At 33.9% G+C, this 26210-nt stretch overlaps 1 protein-coding gene across 2 annotated transcripts in view; it reads right to left on the bottom strand.

The window, feature by feature from the left end:
- Nucleotides 1-4394: 4394 nt before the first annotated feature.
- The window catches only part of LOC108912638 (roquin-1), a 34068-nt gene continuing 12252 nt past the window's right edge, over nucleotides 4395-26210 (bottom strand). Inside the window, exons 6-11 of one of the 2 annotated variants that reach the window (XM_018717937.1) lie at nucleotides 24674-25066; nucleotides 24221-24610; nucleotides 23997-24138; nucleotides 21630-21853; nucleotides 18500-18679; nucleotides 4395-4412 (exon numbers count right to left, since the gene is read on the bottom strand). In XM_018717937.1, the coding sequence (XP_018573453.1) occupies nucleotides 18503-18679; nucleotides 21630-21853; nucleotides 23997-24138; nucleotides 24221-24610; nucleotides 24674-25066 (1326 nt within the window). In that variant the 3' untranslated portion in view covers nucleotides 4395-4412; nucleotides 18500-18502. Of the gene's footprint in view, nucleotides 4413-17485; nucleotides 18680-21629; nucleotides 21854-23996; nucleotides 24139-24220; nucleotides 24611-24673; nucleotides 25067-26210 lie in introns of those variants that run through there. The other variant, XM_018717936.2, reaches the window with a different exon arrangement.

The following is a 26210-nucleotide window of genomic DNA, read 5'->3' as shown; positions in this document are numbered from 1 at the left end:
TTGTGTAGAACATACGTGACACGTTCCACAGAAAGCAATATTTACTGCAAATTTATAATATATGTATATAATATATAATATTTGTAAGAATGAGTAATTAGTTAGAACATATGTTTTAAGTTGAAGGCCCTGACAAAATATATTTGATCAATGTTCAAAGAAGAGGGAAAAATTGTTATATAAATTTTAATTTACGAATAAATTTCATATTTTGGTTTCCAGTTTCTTGTGTTATACATGGGTACAATATATGTAAATTTCTAAATGTATAAAATATACATAAAAATGTTCGAAGATACAGTGTTGAAATTTGCAAAAATCTTACATATTTTCAAATATTTTTTTTAAATTCAAATTAAGTTTTCCATATAGTTCAATAAATCGTAAATATCAGAAATATTATTTTAAATAGCCTTAAATTTTTTATGGAATTTTGTCCCCTAAAAATTTGAAGTTCCAATGACTTTTTTAGACATATTAATTATAATTATATTGAAATTTATTTCTAAAAAATCATATTTTTGTGAAGTGAACTGTTTTGGAGTTATTTTTAATTTATACAACATATTTACATTGAAAAAATATAATAAATATGAGGCGCTCTAAAATAACTGCATATTAATATATTAATATGATTAATCTAAATTCTCTTTTTAAAATAAGAAATAAAAATTACACTTACGACCCTACAATTTATTATGTTTATATCGATTTTACAAACACATACCTGTGTATAACAATTGAAACACTTCAGCACTTCAGTAGAGTATACCAAATTCTAACAACAATAACTAGACTATTAATTAAAGTTCACATTATAAGATTTCGTGTTTTGAGCGTTTGAAATTCCAAATTCGTAGCCGTCGAATAAGAACTCAGATAAAATTTCTTTCTAAGATGGGGATAACAATATTCCTTCTTATAGTAAATAAACTGAGGCCGTTTAAGGAGAAATTCAGTTCTGTGCAGATAGAAATTTATAAAAATTATGAACTACACATCCACATGCCATCTATGAATCATCCAGAAGTACTAATCATCCATTAATTAACTATGATATATAGGGCGATTCAGAACTTATCCAAAAAAAAAAAAAACAAATCTGGATGTACAGGGGACTCTTACAAATACAATTTTGTAAAGAAAAAATCAAAAAGGGCAGTTCGAAAATGATTTAAAAATACACTTCTACACGGCACTGGAAACTGGTCCACTGTAAAACTTGACCTCGCACAATGCGACCAGCAAGGCGGTGTGATAAAAACGGACAAAAAACTTTTGCAAGGAAAGAAATAGAATTTTATAGCCTATTTTATATCAGCAAATTCAATTGCTTTTGCCTGTATTGTTATTATTAATTAATAAAATTAATTTGTTTAATTTAAATAATAAAATCATTTGACATACCCGATGTTGCAACAATTGTTCAAAATTTTATCCAGCAACGTGTAAACACATTTGGGTCCGTCTTACTCAGTTTCTATGAACTAACACAAATGTTGTCTTGCTTCACCATAACACAACTCCGAGTTGCTATACACGCAAACCATTTTTGACACTAACTACTAAAAAAACTATTGTAAACACCAGAGGCCACGTGGCTTTCCACGCATATAGCGAATGACGCTAAAGACTAAAGTTGTCCAGCTATGTAGTTATGATATTGACTCCATTTCTCATGCCACATCTATTTCCAAATTTTTTTGGAAAAGTTGTGAATCACCCTATATAAGCAAGGCTTAAAAATATACTAGAACTGTAAATTAATTTTGAGTTTGAGGGATTTTTTTGTAAATTCAAGGCTTTATTGTGAAAAATTGTGTACATTATTATTTTTTAAAGTATTGTCCATTGCCAGTCACTACTCTTTCCCATCTTTCTGGCAGCATATGGATTCCGCATCGATAGAACAACTCATCTTTTGATGCTATCCACTAATCAATTCAATTTTTTGTATCTTACTAAGAAGTGCTGCTTAGCCAAGCCGTGTTCCATGGATCGAAATACGTAGTAATCCAATGGAGCAATATCTGGTGAATATGGCGGATAGAGTAAAGAACATGTGGCCGAGCATTGTCATGTTGAAAAATTACTTTATCCTGCATTTGTTCAAATTGCGGCCATTTTTCTTTTAACGCACCAATTGTATTTGGCAGCGTTCACAAGTGATCAGTTGAAGCAGCTCATAGTAAATAAGACCAAACTGGTCCCACCAATTACAGAGCATGAGCTTCAAACTATGAATATTCTGTATTGCAGTCGATGTTGATGCATGACCAGGCAAAAGCCACAATTTTCTACGTTTAGGTTCACAATAAACTCAGTCCTAGTATCTACGCAACACTCTGTATATCTTTGCCCAAAGTTGTTATACCAAGGCAAATTTTTTAAAATTTGGATTTCAATTTTAATATTTTTTAAGTTCATTTCAAACTCTACATAATACATACTCACCGGCACGAAAAACGGAACAGTCACATTTTCTAAAATAATCTTACTTTTTTAATTGATTGTAATATTTTTGTACTATATTAATGTAAACACCATCAATACAAAATATTTTCTATGATTTTTAATAAGAAAATATATAGTCACGATTCACACGTAAGTTTTACAATAAAATGTGAACGAAATAAAAAAAACGCAAGAAAGTGTTGTCACAAACTAAAGCAAAAATAACCAAAACTCAAACAATTTCCGTTCAATAAAAGTTTTTAATAATGAGTGTTGCCCCCACGACTTATAATTAATGCATTAATTCGTCTTGGCATGCCTAAAATCAAGTCCCTGATGTCCTCTTGGGCAATAAGCTCCCATTCTTCCATATAAGAGCATCTTGAAGCTGATTTAAGGTTAGTGGCGCAGGAAGTTGACTACGAATTCGTCGCCCAAGAATGTCTCAACATGCTCAATTGGGTTGGCAGCTGGACTTAATGCTGGCCACTCCATAACAGCAACATTTACCTCGTCGAGTAATTCTTGCACTATGGGGTCTAGCATTATCATACATTAGCAGAAAGTCATCTCCCACGAAATAGGCATAAGGAATGACAAAATCTTGGATAATTTCACCAATGTACCTTGCAGCTGTGAAGGAGCCCCTTGAAACAATATAGAATTCTGTATGCGCTTTCAGAGAAATTCCAGCCCAGATCATAACTGAACTTCCTTGATATCCAACTCTAGGACTGAAGGTACATTCGGCAAAACCTTCTTGTGGTCTTCGCTCACGATCATCTGCAGACCGCCAACTAAATCTTGACTCGTCTGTGAACAAGACGCGACCCCATTCATTTTCACCTCAAAGCTGATAATTTCTAGCAAACTGAAGTCATGCAGTGTGATGACTTTTAAGAAGTTCCGCTACTGTTGCAGATCTACGACTAGTCAGATTTGCTTCTCCAAGTCGTCGTCTAACTGTCCTTTCACTTATTCTGGTATTTCGAACATACTGAAGCCGATTTTTGATTTCCACAGCTGTAGCAAGTCGATTCCGAAGGCTTTGCATAACAATAAAACGATCATTGTAGACATTGGTTTTTCGTTGAGGACCAGTTCCAGGTCNAGTTTTTAATAATGAGTGTTGCCCCCACGACTTATAATTAATGCATTAATTCGTCTTGGCATGCCTAAAATCAAGTCCCTGATGTCCTCTTGGGCAATAAGCTCCCATTCTTCCATAAGAGCATCTTGAAGCTGATTTAAGGTTAGTGGCGCAGGAAGTCAACTACGAATTCGTCGTCCAACATGTCTCAACATGCTCAATTGGGTTGGCAGCTGGACTTAATGCTGGCCACTCCGTAACAGCAACATTTACCTCGAGTCATTCTTGCACTATGGGGTCTAGCATTATCATGCATTAGCAGAAAGTCATCTCCCATGACAAAATTTGAGATAATTTCATCAATGTACCTTGCAGCTAGCTGTGAGGGAGCCCCTTGAAACGATATAGAATTCTGTATGCGCTTCCAGAGAAATTCCAGCCCAGATCATAACTGAACTTCCTTGATATCCAACTCTAGAACTGAAGGTACATTCGGCAAAACCTTCTTGTGGTCTTTGACATACTCTCTCACGATCATCCGCAGACCGCCAACTAAATCTTGACTCGTCTGTGAACAAAACGCGACCCCATTCATTTTCACCTCAAAGCTGATGATTTCTAGCAAACTGGTCATGCAGTGTGATGACTTTTAAGAAGTTCCGGTCCTGTTGCAGGTCTACGACTAGTCAGATTTGCTTCTCCATGTCGTCGTCTAACTGTCCTTTGACTTACTCTGGTATTTCGAACATACTGAAGCCGATTTTTGATTTCCACAGCTGTAGCAAGCCGATTCCGAAGGCTTTGCATAACAATAAAACGATCATCGTTGACATTGGTTTTTCGTTGAGGACCAGTTCCAGGTAACCTGCTGTAAGATCCAGTTTACATAAATAATAATAATAATAATAATAATCTTTATTTTCAAGAACAGTTACATAGATCCAGTAACATTAATTAAAATAACATCAACAGACTTTGCTATTACAGCACTAACAACTTTATAAGTTTATACTAGCCATATAGAAAAAAGAAATACCGATTTCAGAGATGAATTCATCCTTACAAGCTATTATTATTAAAATATTCATCTATAGTACATGGTTCCAGGTCTATTAATAACTTAAAAATTTTCTTTCAAAATTATTTTATCCGTAATTATTCTTGTATCAGCAGGCAATTTATTATACATTTTAATACAATTATAAAAGACACCTTTTTCTATAACTGTTAATCCGTGTATCGGATATGAATAATCCTCAGTTCTGGTTTGATGGTTATGTTGTGAAGACATTTTTGTGAACAAATGCCTGTTTTTTAAAAAGAATATTTCTTTTATGTAAACAGCTACGAAAGTTAAAATTTTATTTTCCTTGAATTTTTCCTTACGCGATTTTCTACTCTTCATTTTTAGGATTATTCGTAACACGTGCTTTTGAATAAGTAACAAAAATACTGCCATAAAAAATTATACCATATCGAAATACAGATTCAAAGTTAGCATGGTAAACTATTTTCAAAGCATCTCGCTTTATGTATTGGGCTATAATCCTCATTGAATAAATTATATTATTGAGTCACATAACAACATGTTCGACATGGTCTTTAAAATTTAGCACAGTATCTATATAAATACCAAGAGAACTTAGTACTATGAGTTGAATTAATTGGTGACATTGTAAAATTAATATTTTCTATTGTTTCATATTGAGCATGTGTGGTTTTAAATAGTACTACACCTGTTTTGTCCTTATTTAAGATATGTTTATTTTTAGTGAAGCATTTATTTGTTTCAGACAACATATTATCTGCATCTCCCAATAGCCGAGTAAAACTCACTCCACTCATAATTATACTAGGTGGCGCAAAAGTCATCACCCTATTGGAAGATGCTATAATTTTTGCAAATGGCGGTAAATATCAGTTCTGCTTTGACATTTGTGAAGTAAACAGACACAAAATGCATGTCAATAAGACATGAATCGCTATACGCCTCAAGAACGCGGAATAATTGTTTCGATTTTTTTGCTTAATAATTCGTCGGTGGTGTTGGCGCAGCGTGAATTTAGACGTAGATTTTTCGGTCGTCTGACACCAACTGGGCAAACACTACGGCGTTTATCTGCTCGCCTAGAAGAGTATGGGACAACATGAGATGCTGTCAGGTCTGGGCGGCCCCAGATCAGCCGTTCTGCTGAAAATATTGCGTCTGTAGCTGAAGATGTCACAGAGGACCCCGGAGTATCGACCAAACGGCGTGCCACGCAATTGGGCATAAATCGGGGTCTTTACAGAGAATTTTGGTGAAAGACTTGAAGATGTTCCCTTACAAAGTGCAGACAGTGCACCAGCTGCTAGCCGTTGACCGCCAATAGCGCGTGTAACCTACGCTCAAGCCATCCTGAATCTCGACCACGAAGAAGACAATTTTCCATCGAAAATCATCATGAGGCCCATTTCCATCTCTATGGATACGTGAATAAGCAGAATTATCGCTTCTGGGACAGCGAAATTCCGCGTATAACACACGAAGAGCCATTGCACCCGCTTAAAGTTACTGTATGGTGTGGTGTTTACGCTGGAGGCGCCATCGGGCCTTATTTTTTCGAAAACGCCGCGGGCCAAACGACTACTGTCAACAGCGAGTGCTACAGAGCCATGCTCAACGACTTTCTCCTACCTCAACTGGACGAATTGGGACTGGAGTGTGGTTCCAACAGGATGGAGCAACGGCGCATACTGCACGATCCACAACTGAAATTCTAGACTTCTTTTTGTGGGGTTTCTTGAAGTCACGAGTCTATGTCAACAAGCCTCAGACTCTTGAAGTCATCAAAGAGAATATCCGTCAAGAATGCGGGAACCTATTGCCGGAAGTTCTGGCAAGAGTGATGGAAAATGCCATAAATCGGGCACGTATGGTCATCAATCCTGGCGGCGGCAACTTGGCCGATATCATTTTTTCTACTTAATGAAAACAAAATTAGACATCAAATAAACACAATCCAAAAGTAAAACTGAAAGTTTTTCATTTATTAAAAAAATTACAGTCAAAGAACATCGGGTGACAACTTTTGCGCCACCTTGTATTAGTATCATCTGCATAATTCACAATATTACATTTTCTATTTATGTTTATTACTTCGTTTAGGTCATTTATATATTATAACCAAAAGAGGGCCAATAGTACTTCCCTGCGGTACACCCAATGTCGTTTCAACAACATCAGATCTTGCACTTTGTCCATCTTGGCATAGAGTCACTGTCTGCTTTCGACTAGATAGGTACGATTTTATCCAATTTAGAGCGGAATCAAAAATGCCATATCTACAGTTTTTCATATAATATATTATGGTCTAGACAGTGATACGCTTTTGATATGTCAATAAAAATGCTCATAGGAATCTCTCTTTTTTCTGTTTGAGTAGATTTGCCTTTTTGATATCCATGTTGATTTTTTATAAACAAATTTTCTGCAGTCATATATTTAACAATTGTCATTCATAACTAATTCAAAAAGTTTTGAAAAAACTGGGTAACAAACTAATTGGTCGAAAATTTTCAAATTTTGTGATCACCTTTTTTGTGTAAAGGTTAATTAGAGCAATTTTCAATTCGTCAGGAAAGATACCGAGTTTTAAATAATTATTAATGATATAAACCATAATTTTATGCTATTTGACCCTTACATGATTTAACAATTTTTGTAGGTATTTCATCTACTCCGCTGGATATTTTATTTTTCATTTTTTTTGATATTTCTAATAGCTTTTGAACTGTTACTTGTTTTAAGGGCTCACATATAGCTGAGCACCTAGAAGTAGGGTCATGTTTAAGATTTTTTTTCGTGTATAAAACTGCATAATAAACATTTTGAAGTATGGCATTTATTATAAATTGTGTGAAAATTGGGTTTTGAAAATTTTGAATGGTAAAAAAATTGCAGTCGTTTTCCGGGGTGTGTTTTTTTCGAGAGCGTTCGCGGTACCAGACGTGCTTCCGTCATTTCTTATCTGAAAAAAAAAAAAAAAATTATTTTCTCAAAGTAGATAGACAGAACTAGTACTTATCGAGCCGGAATTTGCGAATTCAATTTTTTCGGGTCATGGCAGTCATTTGCATAAAATTGGCGGTTTTTCGCCTTAAAATTGTTGAGTAATTATAAGAAAAAAAAAAACTATGTAAAGTATCGAAAAAAGGGCTCGATAAGTACTAGATTATTGTGTGAAGCATAACTTTGAAAAATTTGATCCCGATCGGTTCAGTAGTTGCGGAGATATTTCTGGTACCGATTTTGAAAATACTGTTTCGAGTAAAACGCGTTTAAAGTTTTGCTTTCACTTTACAATGGAATAACTGGTTTATTTTTAAACTTACATGAAATCATCGATTCCTGGGCCATATGACGGATCTTTTCTAGACTTGTCGGAACATGCTCTTGCTATATGTATAAAGGACGATAAATACGTAGAATCCAACAGGGGCGAGAACACCCAAATCGTGTAGTGTAGACGTAGACTATAGCCAAACAGATGACAAAGGCTGCGTCTACCTGCGCCCGACCGTTATTCGTTGCTTACCAGGACAGTTACGAAACGCTATAACTTCGTCATTACTGAGAATTTCTTTGTGAAATTTTCAGGGTAGACACTCGAAGGACAGTACTTTTGAATGAGCACCTTTTTGAAAAATCGATTTTCCCAATTTACCCAGGTATATGTGAGCCCTTAAATGTACATACGACACTTGTTATATTTAATTTTATGATTTTAAAAAACTACTTCTTTAGCAGTACCGTCAATTTCAATGGGTTGGTATGTTTGAATAACATTTCCTCTAATATCTTTGACTACCTCCCAAACTGTTTTTGATTTGTTATCAGACTTGAGTATTCTGCTTTGATAGCTATTTGCTTTTTTCTCTAAAAGTTTATTATTATATTCTTTTTTCACCATCTTGTAAGTATCTTTGTATCTTATATCCACCGTGCTACATTTATGCAAAATGTCTGATTTTTTACACATAAGTTCCTCATACTTCATGTATACATTCTTCTTATTATTTTTTAACTATACATATTTGATATTGTTGGGCAACATATCACTGACTTCTTCCGTCTTGAATCGATGCAACAATAGCAGCCGCTGTTTCAGAATGTACAGCCATTATTCATGTGAATAAACTAGCCCAAGACTACTCACAACACTGCTTTAACCTTTTTACCCTTTTAACTTTTGGATGTTTACAAAACAATTTAAAAACATGCATATCCAGAACTTTTAAGGAATAAGATTACTGCATCATTCAGCTTTCATGAATTTTGCGCAAAATTAAATCGGTAAGCATTCTTCAAAAATTGTTTAAAAAGTTTTGTTTAGCTTATGATTGCATTATTAGAAAAATAAAACATCTGAAATCTTTGAAATTTAAGCGTTTCTTGAAAAAATGAAAGTGCTCCGTTCTTCAAAGCCTGATTTACATTACTTTTCAATAATGAGAGACAAAACCTAACGAGTTGTAACAACTTTGTAAAGAAAATGCTGTACAATTTAACTCTCCTACAATTCAGCGATTCAGCGGTCACCCTGTCTAAGGAGATAATGATATGTCACTGATTATTACCTGTTCCCTTCAAAAATCAAGTTTCATATTTGCTGTGTATTTCCGTCAGTACCTAGATATTTACACTGTTTTAAAGTAATAAAGAATAACCAAATAATCAAAAGACAATCATTTTCATATCATTTATTATCGTTACAGATATAATGTATATACTTCCACCCGATTATAATACATAAGTGATTAATGTAATCAGTATAAATAGTAGTAATTAATCACATGTGCAACATGACCTATTTAAAAATGATTGCCAGATATGACTTAAATAAATAAAACCTGACTATGTAGGCAAACATAAATAGTAATAGTTGGATAAATAAATACAACTACAAAACAACCACAAAGTGATCTATAAATAGATATTAATAGTACGGATTTTAATGTCCATTATACCTAATACAATTTTTTTTCAACTTGAAACATCGCTTAAAGGGAACCAAATATGAATGTAGGAATGACAGTCATTTTTATTTAATTTGAAACTAAGTTACCGCACTTACTTAAAAATAACATTAGCTTAAACGTTAAAAGAAATTATTGGAGAGAACTCAATTTTTAACATAATACTTATTTATAGAACACCTCAATTAGTACACAGCCTATACTATTAATATTGCATGTATCTTGGTAAAAAGCAAATTTCATATCGTTAAATATAACTAGTGGTAATAGAGCTGTCCTCTTACAATTAGGTAGAAAATAATATAAAATTTTTCATTTGGTCATGTTTATACTTCTAGATATCAAATTTCACAATCCTGGAAACGAATATAATTTGCAAGGATTATTTTTAACGCTTTCATTCTCTTTAATTAATTTTATGATTGTTAATAATCTAGCAACATACACACAACCAGAATGGATATAAATATTTCAAGGAATCATAATTAATTTTCTGTATAAATATATACAATAAGAAAAATTTTATATATATATATCATCGGTTGAGATAGATATACTATATTACTTATAAAATATATAAAATAAATAAGTACATGTCATATATTAACATAATTTTCTGGAATTTTGTTTCATTTAAATTAAAGCACAATAAAGTAGTGCGACAGGCTTTTGTAATGACTGTCATCATAGAAGGGGGTGCTCCCTGCAATTCTCTGCTAAACTAAGCTTTGACAGACCACATTAAAAAGAGCCCGGATTTATTAACTACTAGGATGAATATACAATAAATATTGGCATTACAATATTTACTGTTTCTATTGGTATTATCCTTGTTTATATACAGGGTGTTTGTAAATAAGTGCGAAATATTTTAGGGGGTAGTTGCCGAAGTTATTTTATGAAAAAAGTTCATATAAACGTAGGTCGAAATATGCTTCGCTTCCGAGATACAGAGATGTTTAAATTTTAATTTTTTATTTATTTCTATTAATTATTTCAAATACATAGTTTTAAAGTTATCAACTCGAAATTTTATGGTTGTATTTTATTTAGAAATATTGACAGCAACCTACTAGATAATGTTACAATAGAAATTAAAAATACACAGAACTTGCAATAAAATTTGTTCTATTTTTTCCTCAAAAACGGTATATCCTACGAAAAAATTGAGGAGACCAATTTCATTAAGAATTGATGGCGAATTTCTAAAAAAATATCAAAACGGGAAAAGTCAGTGCAATTTTTTTTTTATTAAAAAAGGTTGTGTTATTCTCGCACGAACACCACTGGTGCAAGTGGAAATATTCGGATAACCCCAAAGCTTTTTCAAATTTCGAGTCTATATCTTTAAAACTCTGAAATAATTAATAAAAATAAATAGAAAATTAAAATTTAAACACACTGTACCTCGGAAACGAAGCATATTTCGACCTACGTTTATACGAACATTTTTTCACAAAATAACTTCAGCAACCGTCCCTAAAATATTTCACACTTATTTACAACACCTTGTATAATACAGTTGGATGACCAGTGAAACTTAGATAGAAAACTACTAGATGGCGATTCTCTTATAAAATGCCTGTCGTCCTTATAATGTCAACAAGGATGACAGGGAATTTATAAGAGTCACCATCTAATAATTTGATTTGTACAAATTTGATTGGATGTCCAACTATATTATACAGGTTTGGAAAGTCCCTATGGTACATCGGCCGTTACGTGAGAGCGATAAAGTAAGTCATAGAAATCCGTGCGATAGAAAAGGATGGTTACATTGAAGACATTTCATAATCTGAATAGTCACTCCCACTTCTAACCCGAAATTGGCGGTGACTATTCAGATTATGAAACGTCTTCACTATAGCCATCCTTGTCTATCGCAAGGATTTCTTTACTTTACTTTGTCGCTTTTATGTAAAGGCAGATGGACCACGTGGATTTTCCAGCCCTGTATATAGACAAGGTTATTATTAATATAAGTTTATCTACTATTTTATTTTAAATATACAAAAACTGAATATTCAGTAATATTCATATTATAACATAACAGATACTATATAAACTGGCACAACTAGTGAATAAAACAAAAAGCAAGATGTTATTTGCTAATTGTTGTTGAGGGTATAACCATTTAATTTTTGTGGGACTTTAGGATTTAAAATTATTATACACTATTTAATATAATAAAACGAATATGGCTTGGGGGTTGCAAGTGGCTTGCAAAACCCAGAATGTAGCCTGAAACTCGAGAATGATTTTATTAAAATAAATTCTTTGAAGAAAAAATATATATAAAATTTAAACGGTTTATTTCTGTTTGTGAATATCACCAGAAAGTGCAAAACTGTACATGCATCATTTTTAGTACTTATTTTCCACAAGCATTGAAACAGGTTAACTTTGATAACAGAACATAATTTTTTATGAATTCCCTTTTTTTTTGAATTGTACCTTAGAGGAGTAACAATCATTTCAGACGTCTTAAATTAGATTTTACTTTTTCTTTATCTATTCAGCATCCGCTGGTTCGATTATGAAAACTAAAGCACCACTGGAAAGAGAATTAAAGGGGAATATCCGAGTAGAAAAAGATGTTTTTTCAAATTTTTTTTTCGCTCATTTTAAAGTTTAAATATTGTGTATAAATTCCATATTGAAATTCTAATACTTGTGCAAGTGACGGACAATTTACTGGAATGCATTAGGCATCAAAGTAGGAAGAAAGCTGCTCAATATCGCGAGATCGAAGATGAGGAACGTAAAACTCAGTGTGAGCCGTGAAGGAGGAATCAGCAAAGGCAGTCGTGGATTGTTGCAGAACATGTTGCCAGTGCTGTGGAGGACCTACTTTGTGTCCCAGGAATAGCATATTAACAGTAAAGTAAAAAAAAAGTTTTTTCTCAATATAATATATATTACGTAATTATGATTTTTTTACAAAAATTGACTTTCTCAAAAAAAATTCTCGAAGTTTGGAATATGAATAATATCGTGTGTAAATGTTATGTTGATATTCCAAGATCTGTAAAAGTTATGGGCGATTTACCAAGAACCTGACGAGCGACCAGTTCCCCAAGCACGTCAATTCTTTGCCAAACTTCAAACGCGATTGTCTCGAGATATACTATTCAAAGACGGTTTCTAAAATATTCGGAATATGGCTCGACCGATTGCTTTAAAATTTGACACAATATTTTTGAATAGGTCTTTACATAATTATTTTTTTTTATCGAACTAGAAATATCGGAAATTAAGATCGAAGAATTAATGTAATGTTCAATCGGCTGCCATTTTATGAATTTTTTTTTTTAATCCTACCATTTGCATGTAATCTTGGAAACTGCATCCCATGTGAGCGAGGGACATCTTTTATGTCAGCCATGACAGTCGATATATATTTATAAAGAAATTTATCAGCATACCTCAACATGTATACTTTAGAATAAAAACAAACCTGGATAAAATCGAACACATAGTTTTTGAAATAATAATTCCTAAAATTCACCTATTTTTTCCGCTGTCTGCTCGGATGTTCCCCTTAAAATACCTTTGTCTGTTATGATGCCAACACAAATGGAATGAGTATGTAAAAAATGTCTCCCTCTCAACTAAAACCGACCTATTCAGTTGTTTCTATGAGAAACTTGTAGTTCTAAAGTACCTATTTGTTGGCTCCCTGCTCAAACATAAGTTTGGTGCTGATTTAAACTAGTTTTTTAATATATTTCGAAATCTGTTTGTGTATAAGAAGCATATTATATTATGCAGAATTTAGTATATTTAAAAAAAAAATAATAAACAAATGTTACATTTACATACCGAAACTGACTCAAACCTTTACAAAAAGTGTATTTCACTGAAGTAATAATTATGATTGTTGTTATTTGGAAGTAACTATAAAATACCATAAATAGTGTGTAATACTTTTAAACATTTTTTTTTTCAGAGAAGTTACTTCCCTTGGATGTTGTCTAAGCAGTGAAAAAAAAAAAAAAAATAGGTCATAACGGCAATACTAAGAGAAAGTAACTTCACTGGATAGAAGGACATATTAAATGGACATCTACTACGACAATATGCCGAACAAATTAATATACATTTAGTGAATTTGCAGTGTTTTTTCTACTGTCTTAGGTTCTAGACTATCGCAGAGAAGCAAATGTGTTAACAGCATAATACCTGCTAGTAGAACCACATCATAGACATAACTACACAGTGTATTTTTTTAAATTTAATTTATCAAAATTATATGTACATTTTGAGCAATTCTACCTTCCAAGTATTTTACTGTGCAGCTAGAGTTGCCAGATCTCCCCTTTTCAGCCCAAAATTTCCGATTTATAGAACAATTCTCAAAGCTTTGGCTGAAAAAGCAAATTCTGCAGCTGAGACGAAAATTTTGGTTTTGGTTGCTAGTAAATAAATAAAAAAGAACTATTTAATTAACACTGCTTAAAATGTTTTTTTTAAATATAATAGAACAGTTACATTATAACATTTCCCCAACTGAATTGCAACCAGCGATCTGGCGACCCTCTGTGCAGCCGCTTTGGAAAATATATAAGCATTTAAATAACATATTAAAAATTCCGTACCCCGACAGCTCACGGACCTATCTATATGAATATAAAAACTACGGATACACATAGGTATGTCCAATATTACCAATATTACAAAGATATTAAGTTAAACGCACTTTCGTAAATATTTACATATATGATTAATAACTTGATTACATAACTTTATCTTAAAATATCTCTTTAATTTCTTTGTAACACTGCAAATATACATCGGTGACTCAAACCATAGACAGACAGACATATTACCCCTACAGCATGTTTCGTATTGATGTTAGCGACTCTATGTACGAGACATATCCACAAAGTAAGAGTACTGAGACTCTGATGCTGTGTGGTTTTCGTTTTTGACAAAGTTGGCAACACTTCATTCAAGGCCAAGGTGTTGGGAACTGTTGTTGTAGTGGCGTGTTGAAAAAATGAGTACCGCTATTTCGAATCCAGCCAGCTGAAAGGTGCCATTTCAGATTTTTAACGGAAATAAAACTGATTATGAAGGTGGTGCGAGGAATCGTACTAATGTTTACAAGTGGTGTCGCGAGCATAAACCTGGCAAAACAAATGTTCATGATGAACAAAGGAGAAAATCATGGTATCTGAATTTTGGGATTCATTGATTTTTTGCAGGGAGAAACAATTAATGCTGCGTGGTATCGTGAAACTCTGAAAACACTACGGAGGGTGATACAGACCAAAGGAAGGGGAATATTAACGAAGGGAGTGTGCTTGTTGAATGACAATGCACGTCCCCACACAGCCAACACCACAAAGCAACTCTTGGATCTATTCAGTTGGAACATCATTAACCACCCCGCTCACAGCCCTGACCTGACACCTTTCCATTTTCATCTTTTCTCTTCTCAGAAGGTTTTTATGGGTGGAGAAAGGTTTTCTACCGATGATGAGGCTCACAAAGTGCATTGAAGTTGAAGGTGACTATGTCGAAAAATAGTATTTGATTGTATATGTAAATTTTTCATAAATGTACCGCTGTTTCGATTTTAGAAAAACTGAGTGCTCTTACTTTGTGGATATGCCTTGTTGTTGTAACACCGTAACACCGTTTAAGACAAAATTTAAACAAGACACCCTAAATGTTTTATTTAGCGAAAACTGCGGCTGAGTCCTACGGTCCGGGTCACCTGGTATACAAATATACATACACACATATGGAGCTTAAATAAATAATGACTAAAATTACTTCACTATATATTTCTTTAGTCTTGTTGCATTTTCAAACAAATGCACACAAATAAAATATATCAACTCATAATATTGATATACCAATCACACACAGTATGATTAAATAGATGACATTTCACCAACATTGTTTGAGCTGTAGATAGAGAATAAGGATTTTAAAGGTATAAGATAAACTCAGTTCTATTTTGTGTTTTTAATGTCACATTTTTTTCAATTGTACCGTTTAAAATAGAAATTTTACCTTATCAAAATCTACACCTCATTTTCCAATAAAACTGGAATAACTAACCGTCAAATTCATTAAAATTGAAATGCATCGTTTAGTTGTATTTAATGTGAATAAGAATGTCCGATGAACATTTTCATAAATATTTCGATCATTTCTGAAATGACAATTTTCCTCTTCATCTGTGACTATATTGCCATCTTAAGAACTTTATTGCACAAATCTGTTATATAATAAAAATATACTTCTGCATTTAATTTTACGTTTACTGTTTACATTTTAGAAAAAGGCTTACTAGTTATAAGAAAATAACGCATTGCTGCTAATATATAAAAATACTATTTTGAAACGAAAACTTGTGAACCCAAATGTTCAGGTGACCTGTTAGTAAATTACTGGCAATTACAGTGAACAGTGTTATCTAATTTCTAGATATTATTCAATGCTAACATTTTCAATTCCCTTTTTTAAGTAGGTTTCTAAATAGAAATAGCACTCTTGCAATATAAGTTAGTCAAATAAACAACATTGACGTTATTCTAAGTAATGGAATTATTATAATAGTGAGGATTTTCAATTTTTCTTTTTAGTATCTGTCAAAAATGAATTTACGAAATAACACAGTCTGGCTATTAAGTTGTAAGACAGATTTTATTGTGGCGAAATACGTGACGCTATTTATATACAGTCAACGGAACTACATAGTTTGAAGCCTTCCTAGCGACCGAACAATATTTCAACAGCATACCTGTATCTACCACGAAGTTATAATGTTTTGCATGAAACGAGTTTTTGATAGTTGTCATGGAAACGCACATTGCGTATTGCAATAAAATTCTGTTTTCACTGCAATCTGACCATCGATCAAACGTACACGGTCTGTTAACATGATAATGTTTAATCAACGATCAGACTTAAACGTAGAGCGTACTGGATCGATGATTTTGTTCGTTCGGCTTATGCGTCCCCCCATCATCGTGCAAGCTGTCGCGAACTCCTTACCATACACCGTTTGTAATATGTTTCGGAGGCTATTTTACCGGTTTTAAAATAGAACTTGATTACTGTACGCTATTCAATGTGCGTTTCCATGCTCAAAGCTCGTTAAAACTGATGAAATTTTGTTCATTCGGAAGACTTTCCACTACGTAGTTTGGTTGAACGCACATAGATAGCGCCATTTACGAAATTTTTATTCTTTTCAAATATTACATAACAAAAACAGTATTTCTTTATACGTTTAATATGTTTTTTAACAATAAAAATTGATTATGCATTTTTAAATTTATGTTAATGGTAAATATTTGTTATGCAACATATCAACAGTCAAATAAAATATTCCATAGGAATTAAAAATTTTGATAATCCCCTAAAAAATATACAGGGTATAGCGAAAGTATCGGAATGGCAGAATAACTCGGCGGGAGAGCATTTTAGAGAAAAATATGTTCCAGGATTTCTCCCTGGCTATCCGATGGTGACCTTGACATTGACCTTGAAGATCATTTCAAGGTCAAATGTGATTTCTCAAATGTGACCCTATACTTTTGACCCCAGAAATGAAAAGAACGGAAAATGTTACGTTCATATATGACCTTAAGTGACTCCTCCCTTTTGACCTTGGGGCCCCACAAGGTCAAACTAACGAAAGTACAGGAACGGCAGAATAACTCGGCGGGAGAGTATTTTAGAGAAAAATGTTAAATACAAAAGTTTCAGGATTTCTAACTGGCTATCCGATGGTGACCTTGACATTGACTTTTGTATTTAACATTTTTCTCTAAAATGCCCTCCCGCCAAGTTATTCTGCTGTTCCTGTACTTTTGTTAGTTTGACCTTGTGGGGGCGCCAAGGTCAAAAACGAGGGGTCACTCAAGGTCATATCTGAACGTAAAATTTTCTGCTCTTTTTATTTCTGGGGTCAAAAGTATAGGGTCCCATTTGAAAAATCACATTTGACCTTGAAATGATCTTCAAGGTCATCTTCGGATAGCCAGGGCGAAATCCTGAAACTTTTGTATATAACATTTTTTTCTAAAATGCTCTCCCACCGAGTTATTCTGCCATTCCGGTAATTTTGCTATACCCTGTACATAAAGAATTCCACAAACTAGAACACCATATGTCACAACGCTGATATCATTCAAGGACAACTGATAGAAACAATGGTTTCATTATCATTAAAAAATAAAAAAATGAGGAAATCATTCCACTGACAACATAAAATGTAAAAAAAAAATACAAGAAAATGTATGACTTTACTTGACTAGTACTTTGTTCTGAAAAGCTCCTTTTTGATTATTTTTTTATAACGTTTTTTTAAGTTTGTGGAATTGCTGATCCATTCACTTTAAAAATTATACTTTATTGCTGAATCCACCCAAACTGTTAGTCAACAAATACCGTTTTATTCATTTGTTAATAATATATCTATTAAAAAAAAATTAGTGCTTGTATAATTATTTTGTTGCATTCATCCTGGTCTTAATTTTTTTTTTAAATGGAGACATTTTCTAAGCAATATCATGTTTTGACTTTTCAAATTTAAATTTTTACCTTAAAAATGTAGCCGACGTGGTGAAATGTAGACTAAATATGTTTTTTTTTTTTTTGTAAGTGGCAATGGAAAAGTTCGAAATCAGCACGATATCTTTAAATAAACTTTCAATAAAGACCGAATTTACGTTGGAAATTAACAGAAGAATCCAGGAAAAGACATTAATTGCTCGTTTCCTTTGATGATGTTCAATAATTTGATCTCGTGTATAATCATTTTAAAAAAAATATAACAAACATATTTAAAAGGCATAACTAAATAATTAGTTAAAAAGTATCAAAATTAATCTTACAAGTTAAAAATCACCATATATCAGTACGGATGGAGATTTGCATTGAAACGAAGAGGCTTTACTGAGATGGAAAGCTTACTTTTCATTTAGGTGAATCTTCTCCGCTCCACTCCTCTAGTTCCTCTTGCAGTCTCAATTCTAATTCCCGCATATCATTAGCGATATCAGCTTCATACATGGCCTCTTCTGAAGTGCCAACTGTTGGGTTGCCATTGTTATAATTACCCATGACTTGATTTAAGGAATGGACTATCTTGTTCTGTAACAAGTAGTGAAGCTTATTATCGCAATTCAGGCTTTTCAAATAATAAAATGATTAAATTTATATGTCAATTTGGTAGTCATATTTTTTTTTTGGAAAACATGTTAATTTTAATTTGTCCATTTGATAATGATTCTATACAGGGTGTTCCAATTAAAATATCCCACCTGTAAAATATCGGAATTAAAAAAAAAACAAAAAACCTGAGATACATCGATTTTCTTTTCAAGGGGGACACGTGGTGGCGTAAGTTTTGGTGTCTTGGAAGTTATCCTTTAAGCAGGGGCATAAAATACCCTTAAACTTTAAATAGCACCCTATGTTGAGTGACACCTCATTTTAAGGCTTTTTCAATTTTGCTCACGACGACAAACGACTTTTTAAATTTTAATTTGGATGTCAAGAAATGAATATGAATGAAACGAAAGGATGTTATTTTATTAAGTGTTCAAATTGGTTTTCCTCCACCTTCCACACAATAATAAAATCTTTGCTCCACTTCCGAATGAACATTTTGAAGCATTTATCAATACATAAACTTCATACTCTATCCGTTCAACTTTTTTTATCTGTTTTACTTTAAATGAGACAATATTGCCTCGTCTTGTCTTGTCGAGACAATATCCCGTAAAATCATCACAAAATCGATTGAATTCCAATTCGTAAAAATGGTTTATACAATTGCTTAAAGTGGAAATAATTAATTTGTTCTACAAGAAAATCGATTTTTAATGATCATCATCCTGACAAAAATACTTCGCATCGGTATGTCCTGGATTTAGTGCATAAATTTTCAGAAGCTGTATAGGTTGCAAATAGAAAGCAGCAACGTGAACAGGTCGTACGTAATGAGGGTAAGGGAGCTGTCCTGGGTCACATCGCAATGGAACCAAATTTGAGTCTCCGGAAACTTGCAAGTACTTGCAAGTTTAGGAATTTTTGTATCTAGTTGCCGCCGAATCTTAAAAATTCGTAAGTGCCACCCATACAAAATTAATTTGGCTCAAGAAATTAATGAAGAAAATCCTGATCGCCGCTTGCAGTTCTGTGAAGAACTGAGTGATCGGGCTCCACTCAATCTGTTTTTCCGATGAATGTACTTTCCAACTGGATGGTTAAGTCAACCACCATAATTGCCGCTACTGGAGTGATGAAAGTCCACACATTTTTTATTAAACTCATACGCAATGTGTGATTTTCTTAATGACTGAATCGGACGCAGAAGTTCAATTGAGCAGCCTCCCAGATCGCCAGATCTAACGCCCCTAGACTTTTTTCTATGGGGGCACTTAAAGTCGAAAATTTATGCAACACGACTGAACTCACTTGAGGAGCTTGTTGAAGAATGTCATCAGATAACGCCCAAAATGCTTCGAAATGTTCCTTTGGAAGTGGAGCAAATATTTTAATATTGTATGGAGGCCGATGAAAACCAATTCGAACATTTAATAAAATAATATTCTGTCATTTTGTCTTATTCTTTAAGTGATAATTTTATTGTCACATCGAAACCTAAATTTAAAAATATATCATCGTGAGCAGAATTGAAAAGGCTTTAAAATGAGGCGTCACTCTACATAGGGTGCCATTTAATGTTTAAGGGTATTTTACGCCCCTGCCTGAGGGGTAGCTTCCAGGACACCAAAACTTACGCCATCAAGTGTTTCCCTTGAAATAAAAATCGACGTCTCAGGTTTCTTTTGTTTTTTTTTTCAATTCTGATATTTTCCAGCTGGGATGTTTTAATTGGAACACCCTGTATATTGTAAAAACCAAAACATGTTATAATTTAATAATTAGTTTTAGTTTAATAAATATTAGCCTCTTCCAGGCAACAAATACTGAAAAGTAAGGGATTTCGAGTAGATTTAGAGTCACCTCATAAAGTCATCAAGAGAGTTATGTCTGCAAAACTTTCGTTACCAAAGGTAATAAATTTACAAAACTTAGCCGTCGTTGCCACTTAGAAGAAGGCCATCATCATACATTCTAGAAAGTACATTGAATAAGTAGACTTGCAAACATTTCTGGCCATCTGATAAGAATCTTTTTGGGACAACAAGAAAGGAATAACGATATTTGTTCTTCATGGGCTCCTCAGGTATATACCCGCAAAAATAAGAAGGAATAGACATAGGAATTCAAAACACCGCCATATACTGTCATAATGTTTTAAGGAAATTAATGCCGAAAATAATAGAGGTAGAGATAGTTAATAGAAGTTTTTCGAAGTCTTTTCTTTCTCGAAAAAACAAATGAATTAGGTCAGCGAAGGCTTCCCTCCTTCAGAGACGTATGTCGAAGGAAGGTGTAAAAATAGGGTTATATTCGGTTTTGTAACATACTTACCAATATGAAATAGTAAAATAATCCCTAGAAAGTTCCTGAGATTCAGGAGAGGGGGGGGGGGATCGAATCGACAAGATGGCAAGTACCTAAGGCATAAAGTAGACACCTGCTTTGCCCTTAATAGTCTGAATTGGCAAAACTTCTGCACCCAAAGTGGGTGGGATCGAAGTAAAAGTGTCGAAATCTAGTGAGATCTTCAAACAGGCAGTTCTCCTAGGATTTCCACACCGTCCGATCTATTTAACTTAAGAGTCTCGGAGTTAATTTATTAATGGGTAATATTTTGCTTCAAATTCTGCCATGTGTATGCTACGCACTTCTATATCGTTGATAACCAATTAATTTTGAGACGTGCTACATGATCACTAGATTGGTGAAAAAATTGCGAAACATTTTATATACTTTATATATAAAAAACAGTCACAGAGGCCAAAATTCTTAGCAAAATGTCTTTACCGCTATCTGGAGAGAGATCAAGCAACTACATTGAGTTTTTTATACTCAAATCGCGACCTCATACAAAACAGTAAAAACTGTAATTGCAAAACAATTTTCTAATATAAAAATACATTCGCTGTTGTAGAGGAATTTATCTTACCAAACAGGCCTCTTTTTGTTTCTCTTGTATACCCTGCTCAATCAGTTGAAGTTCCTGAGTGAGCCGTTCACTCTCACTCAAATTTGTTACGCCCTGTGTGGCCAGTTTCAAATCATTTAACTGCCTCTCTAAGTTACGCAGCTGAAGTTTAACTCTTTGAGATTCAGCTATAAGCTCTTTAGAAGGATCTTGTAGTCTTGAGTGCAAGATCAGTTGAGGAGAACCTGAGAACAAAGAAATATTATGCAGATAAGTCAATTCTGTACCGTCCTAAAGAGATAAAGACTTATCTCACAAAATTCATGGATAATGCTACTGATTTCATCAATTAATACACTTCACATTGTCAGGCAATAAGGTTATAAATGTATTGACCCAAATTTAAACGATTTCCAATGAAAAATTTAGAAATTATCAGTAAAAAACACATTTTTTTATTTTAGACATCTATTTCGAAAACGAAGCATTTGCGGACCTACGTTTATAGCATTTTTTGTTCGTATTTTTAGATATAGAATCTGCTCTAGAATTCTCTGAACAACATTTTGCAACACCCTGTATACATGTTTCAGACTGTCCTCATCAGTATGCTATAGGTGCTAGATTTCGTTCCTTTGGAACGATACCAGTAAATTTAATATTGCATCGCTGCCACCGACAAAAGCAGTAGCACGACAACATTCGTTCCTATCACCAGGTTCAGCAGTGATATGGAGTTGGAAAAAATGCAGAGCGGTGGGGATGGAAAAAAGCAAGAATGCTGTCACCATACTCGAGCCCCCAGCTCCAGCAAACTTGCTAAAACTAATTTCTTGCAAATGTAAAAACGGATGTCGGGGAGTCTGTGGATGCAGAAAGGCTGGACTAAAGTGCTCCCTTATCTGCACGAATTGCAATGGTAGGTACCTGCGACAATTCGGCTGTTGATCTGCAAGACAGTGATGAAGAGGAAGATACGGAGACAGTTCTTGGTCCATCAGGGATAGCGAAGCGAGGGAGAATGCACTAAATTTAGTCAACAGTGCTTCACATGTGGATTAGGCCTACTGGGGATATCACCAAAAAAAAAAAAAACGCACCAGGAACTCTACTCATGGTGGTGTGTAACTCAAAAACCAAACATTTTTTATTTAACTTTTTTTGCTTAGATCGTATTTATTTATCGTCGTGAATATGCCGTCAAACGTTGTCGGTGAAATTTGTGCACACCCTGTAGAACACCTTGTGGTGTTTCAAATTTTGGAGAAGCAACTCAAGGAGGGGAACCACATTAGGAGGGTCAAAAAATTGGATTTTTTTTATTGCATACATTGTTAATATAACTACTCAAATGCTTCAAATATTTCAAAACAAAGTTCCTATTGATTTCAATTTTGAGCCTATAACCAAACGCCCATCAGGTCTGCGCTCGGGCGCAGCAGGTAGGAAGCAGCGCTTGTTCAGGTAGTCTAGTCACTTATTTTTTTTTTAACGTAACAAAACACACCACAGAAATGAGACAACCCCTAAATACAAAGCCAACGGCTGTGCGGAAGGGGGTTGCACTTGAAAAAACGGGGACAAACATCCATTATCCATCGATAATGTCAGTGCCGACGCCAGGGATCGAACCTGGACCAGAATAGCAAGTCTAGCCAAGAAATGCTTGCCACGACATGCTTGACCGATTACGCTACCACTTATTAAACAAGAATAGGACAGATGCAAGCTGAAAATGATGCCTATATGGTGCTGAAATCGCTGATTGATTGGAAAGTACTCTATATTATTGACAACTTTTTCAAATTTCTAGTTTTCAGAAGTCTTCAAATGCATATTTTTGGTTCAAGCGAACTCCAGCTCAAAAAGTTATGAACCGATCGTTATAAAAACTGAAAGTATGTTTTTTTTTATGAAATTACAAAGAACATGAACCACATAATTTTAAGAGTTTTTAATTCAAAATGAGTGGAAGAAAATGGTTAAAATCAATACATTTTTTGCAAACGTGTTAAAACTTCAATTTTCAAAATTTTGACCCGCAATGACGTTCATATTCTTAGAAAACATGTTAATAATCCAGGAAAACAACCATTTTGCTTTCAGATCAAAATTGCGACCTCCACATTTCCCTTGAACAACCAACTTGCACGATGACCTTCGGTGAACAACAGCCTATAACTACGGCATTTTCAATTGTTGTTCTTGCGTTGAAAAATTTGTAAATATAGTTGAAAATATTGATAAAATAATGTCAAAGTTTCATCAAATTCTAATCAATTTATCCCTCAAAAAAAATCCATGAGAAACGTCTGAAAATCAGCCTCCCAATGTGCGTTTCCCCCCTTAATGCTGAAACCGAATAACCAAATCTGATCGATGACTCACCATAAGCTACGTATCCATCAGTCATTCCATTTCCCGGCGGTCCAACCACATTATGACTAGTAGGTATGGGTTGATGAAAGTGGTTGTTGTTATTGTAATACCAAGAAGCAACGGGACTAGCTGATGACATTGGCCTCCTTATCTTAAAATTTATAGAAACGAGTGAATTATTAACGGAACGTATTGCACGTCATATATGAATTTTAGAACACTTCAATATTTACCAAAGACGAAGAATCTCTATAAGGCGCAGATTGGCTGATGCCGTTGTCCTTATGCATACGAGAAATCGGACCATATTTATTAATAGCGGGATAATCGTAAGGTACGCAATCATCGTCTGCGGCCAATATAGAGTCAGATCTAACGAAGGTAGGTCCGGAATTGATTTGTCCCGACCAAAAATTGTAGGGAGACGTGGGACTATCCAAGTCATGTTGCGATTCTTGCCGCGCGAGACTACTAGCCGTATTGGATATTTCAGTAGCGGCATTTTTTCCTACTACCTTCTCGAGCTGCGATATCACTTCTTGTTTCCTTTGATGGAGTTCGGCAAGGGTCTTCGTAGACACGCGATTAGTTTTTTGAGTCTGCTGGTAATTCTGATTTTTCATCTGGAAAGAAATGAAATGCAATGTAATCACAAGAGAGGGGTCACGGAATTAATAGCAACTCACCATTACATCCCAATTGGGTCTCTTAACGATATCCACGTTTTGTGGAGCGTGATGATTAATGTTCGCATATTCAGTTTGTTGAGTAGGGTAAAATTGACCACCATTGGCTAGTACCACATTACTCGGGTTAGAGGTGTACATTTCGTGAATTGGAAATGTACCGGCCTGTGGTTGGTATATGGCTTGAGAAAATGGTTGACTTGGTGGGTAACTTTGATTGGGATGATAAGGAACATCATAGCTCATACGAGGAATTTGTATAGGTATCGGGACGGGGCTTACCGTGGTTGTATTAGGTATAGAGTAATAATCATCTGTCTGTTGGTAGTTCTTGTCTGTAGGAGACTGATTCTCCACACGATGTTCTTTACTTCTGTTTATAGACTTTCTATTCTGAAATAAAAAGAAAATGTTTTTCATAAAAGGAATTTAAGAATTAATTTTAAAAATGTATAACTTTGTTATACAGTAGTAGTGTTTTATATAGTACCCCTAGTTTTTGCTTTAATGGCTGCAAAATGTTATAACAAAACATAATTTCAGTATGCGCGTGCTTCAGAACTTGTGCTAAACTTATTATTAAACAAATAGTGAAAAAATTGGAAAAAATTCCATTTTTTTTCTCTTTTTTTCAACGCGGTTCAAAAACTATTCATTTTAGAGAAAGTTTGAAGAGGAAAAAAGATTCGTAATTAACATAATTATTGCAAATATAGCAAAAACAAAAAAAAGTGAAAAAAATTACAATATTTGTGATTTTTTAAAAGTACTTATAAAGGGTGATTCATTAACAATGGGAAAGTCGAAAGCTGAAGATACTACACGTGAAACGGTGACGATTGCCTTATCTGAAAGTTAATAGTTTCGGAAATACAGGGTGTTAAAAGTTAAAATTTTAAATCGTTTTTTTGCGATTATTTTGAAAATATGTAGGTTAGGAACTTGAAAATTTGTGAAACTATATTTTTTTAGGCGACGAATGAGATGCGTGTTGTAATTTCAGCATTGCTCATAGAGGGCGCCATTTACGACCAGTTTTACCGAAAATTTAGTTAATAATTTTTTACCCTTTATGAAACTTGATTCAAAACCTGAAAGAGCAATCATTTTTCCATTAATTATGTACTCTTGTTTCATTTCGGTATCTCGATCCGTTTTCGAGAAAAATCGATTTAACGAACACTATGTTTTGATAATATGAGAAATTAAAAGCGAAACAAACCAAGTGTTTCTTCGTGTTATTACAACAATTAACAATAAAACAAATAAAATACGTAATTATGATTTAAAGTAATTGTTCGAAGAATCCACCGTTGACACTGATACACTTTACACGTTTTCTGAGAGATCTTCGAGTTTGAAACAACATATTGGGATTGCGTCTGACTTCGTTGGCAGCGATTTGTATTCTTTGCCACAACTCTTCACACGAGCCAATAGATTCTTTGTAAACTATATCTTTCATTCGAGACCAAATAGAAAAATCAAGAGGATTGAAGTCCGGACTTCTGGATGGCCAAGCAAAAATGCTTACATG

Source organism: Anoplophora glabripennis, unplaced genomic scaffold (genome assembly GCF_000390285.2).
Source record: "Anoplophora glabripennis isolate ALB-LARVAE unplaced genomic scaffold, Agla_2.0 scaffold891, whole genome shotgun sequence".
NCBI lineage: Eukaryota > Metazoa > Arthropoda > Insecta > Coleoptera > Cerambycidae > Anoplophora > Anoplophora glabripennis.
Note: the sequence above shows the minus strand (reverse complement) of the source record. Positions and strands in the feature narration are given on the sequence as shown.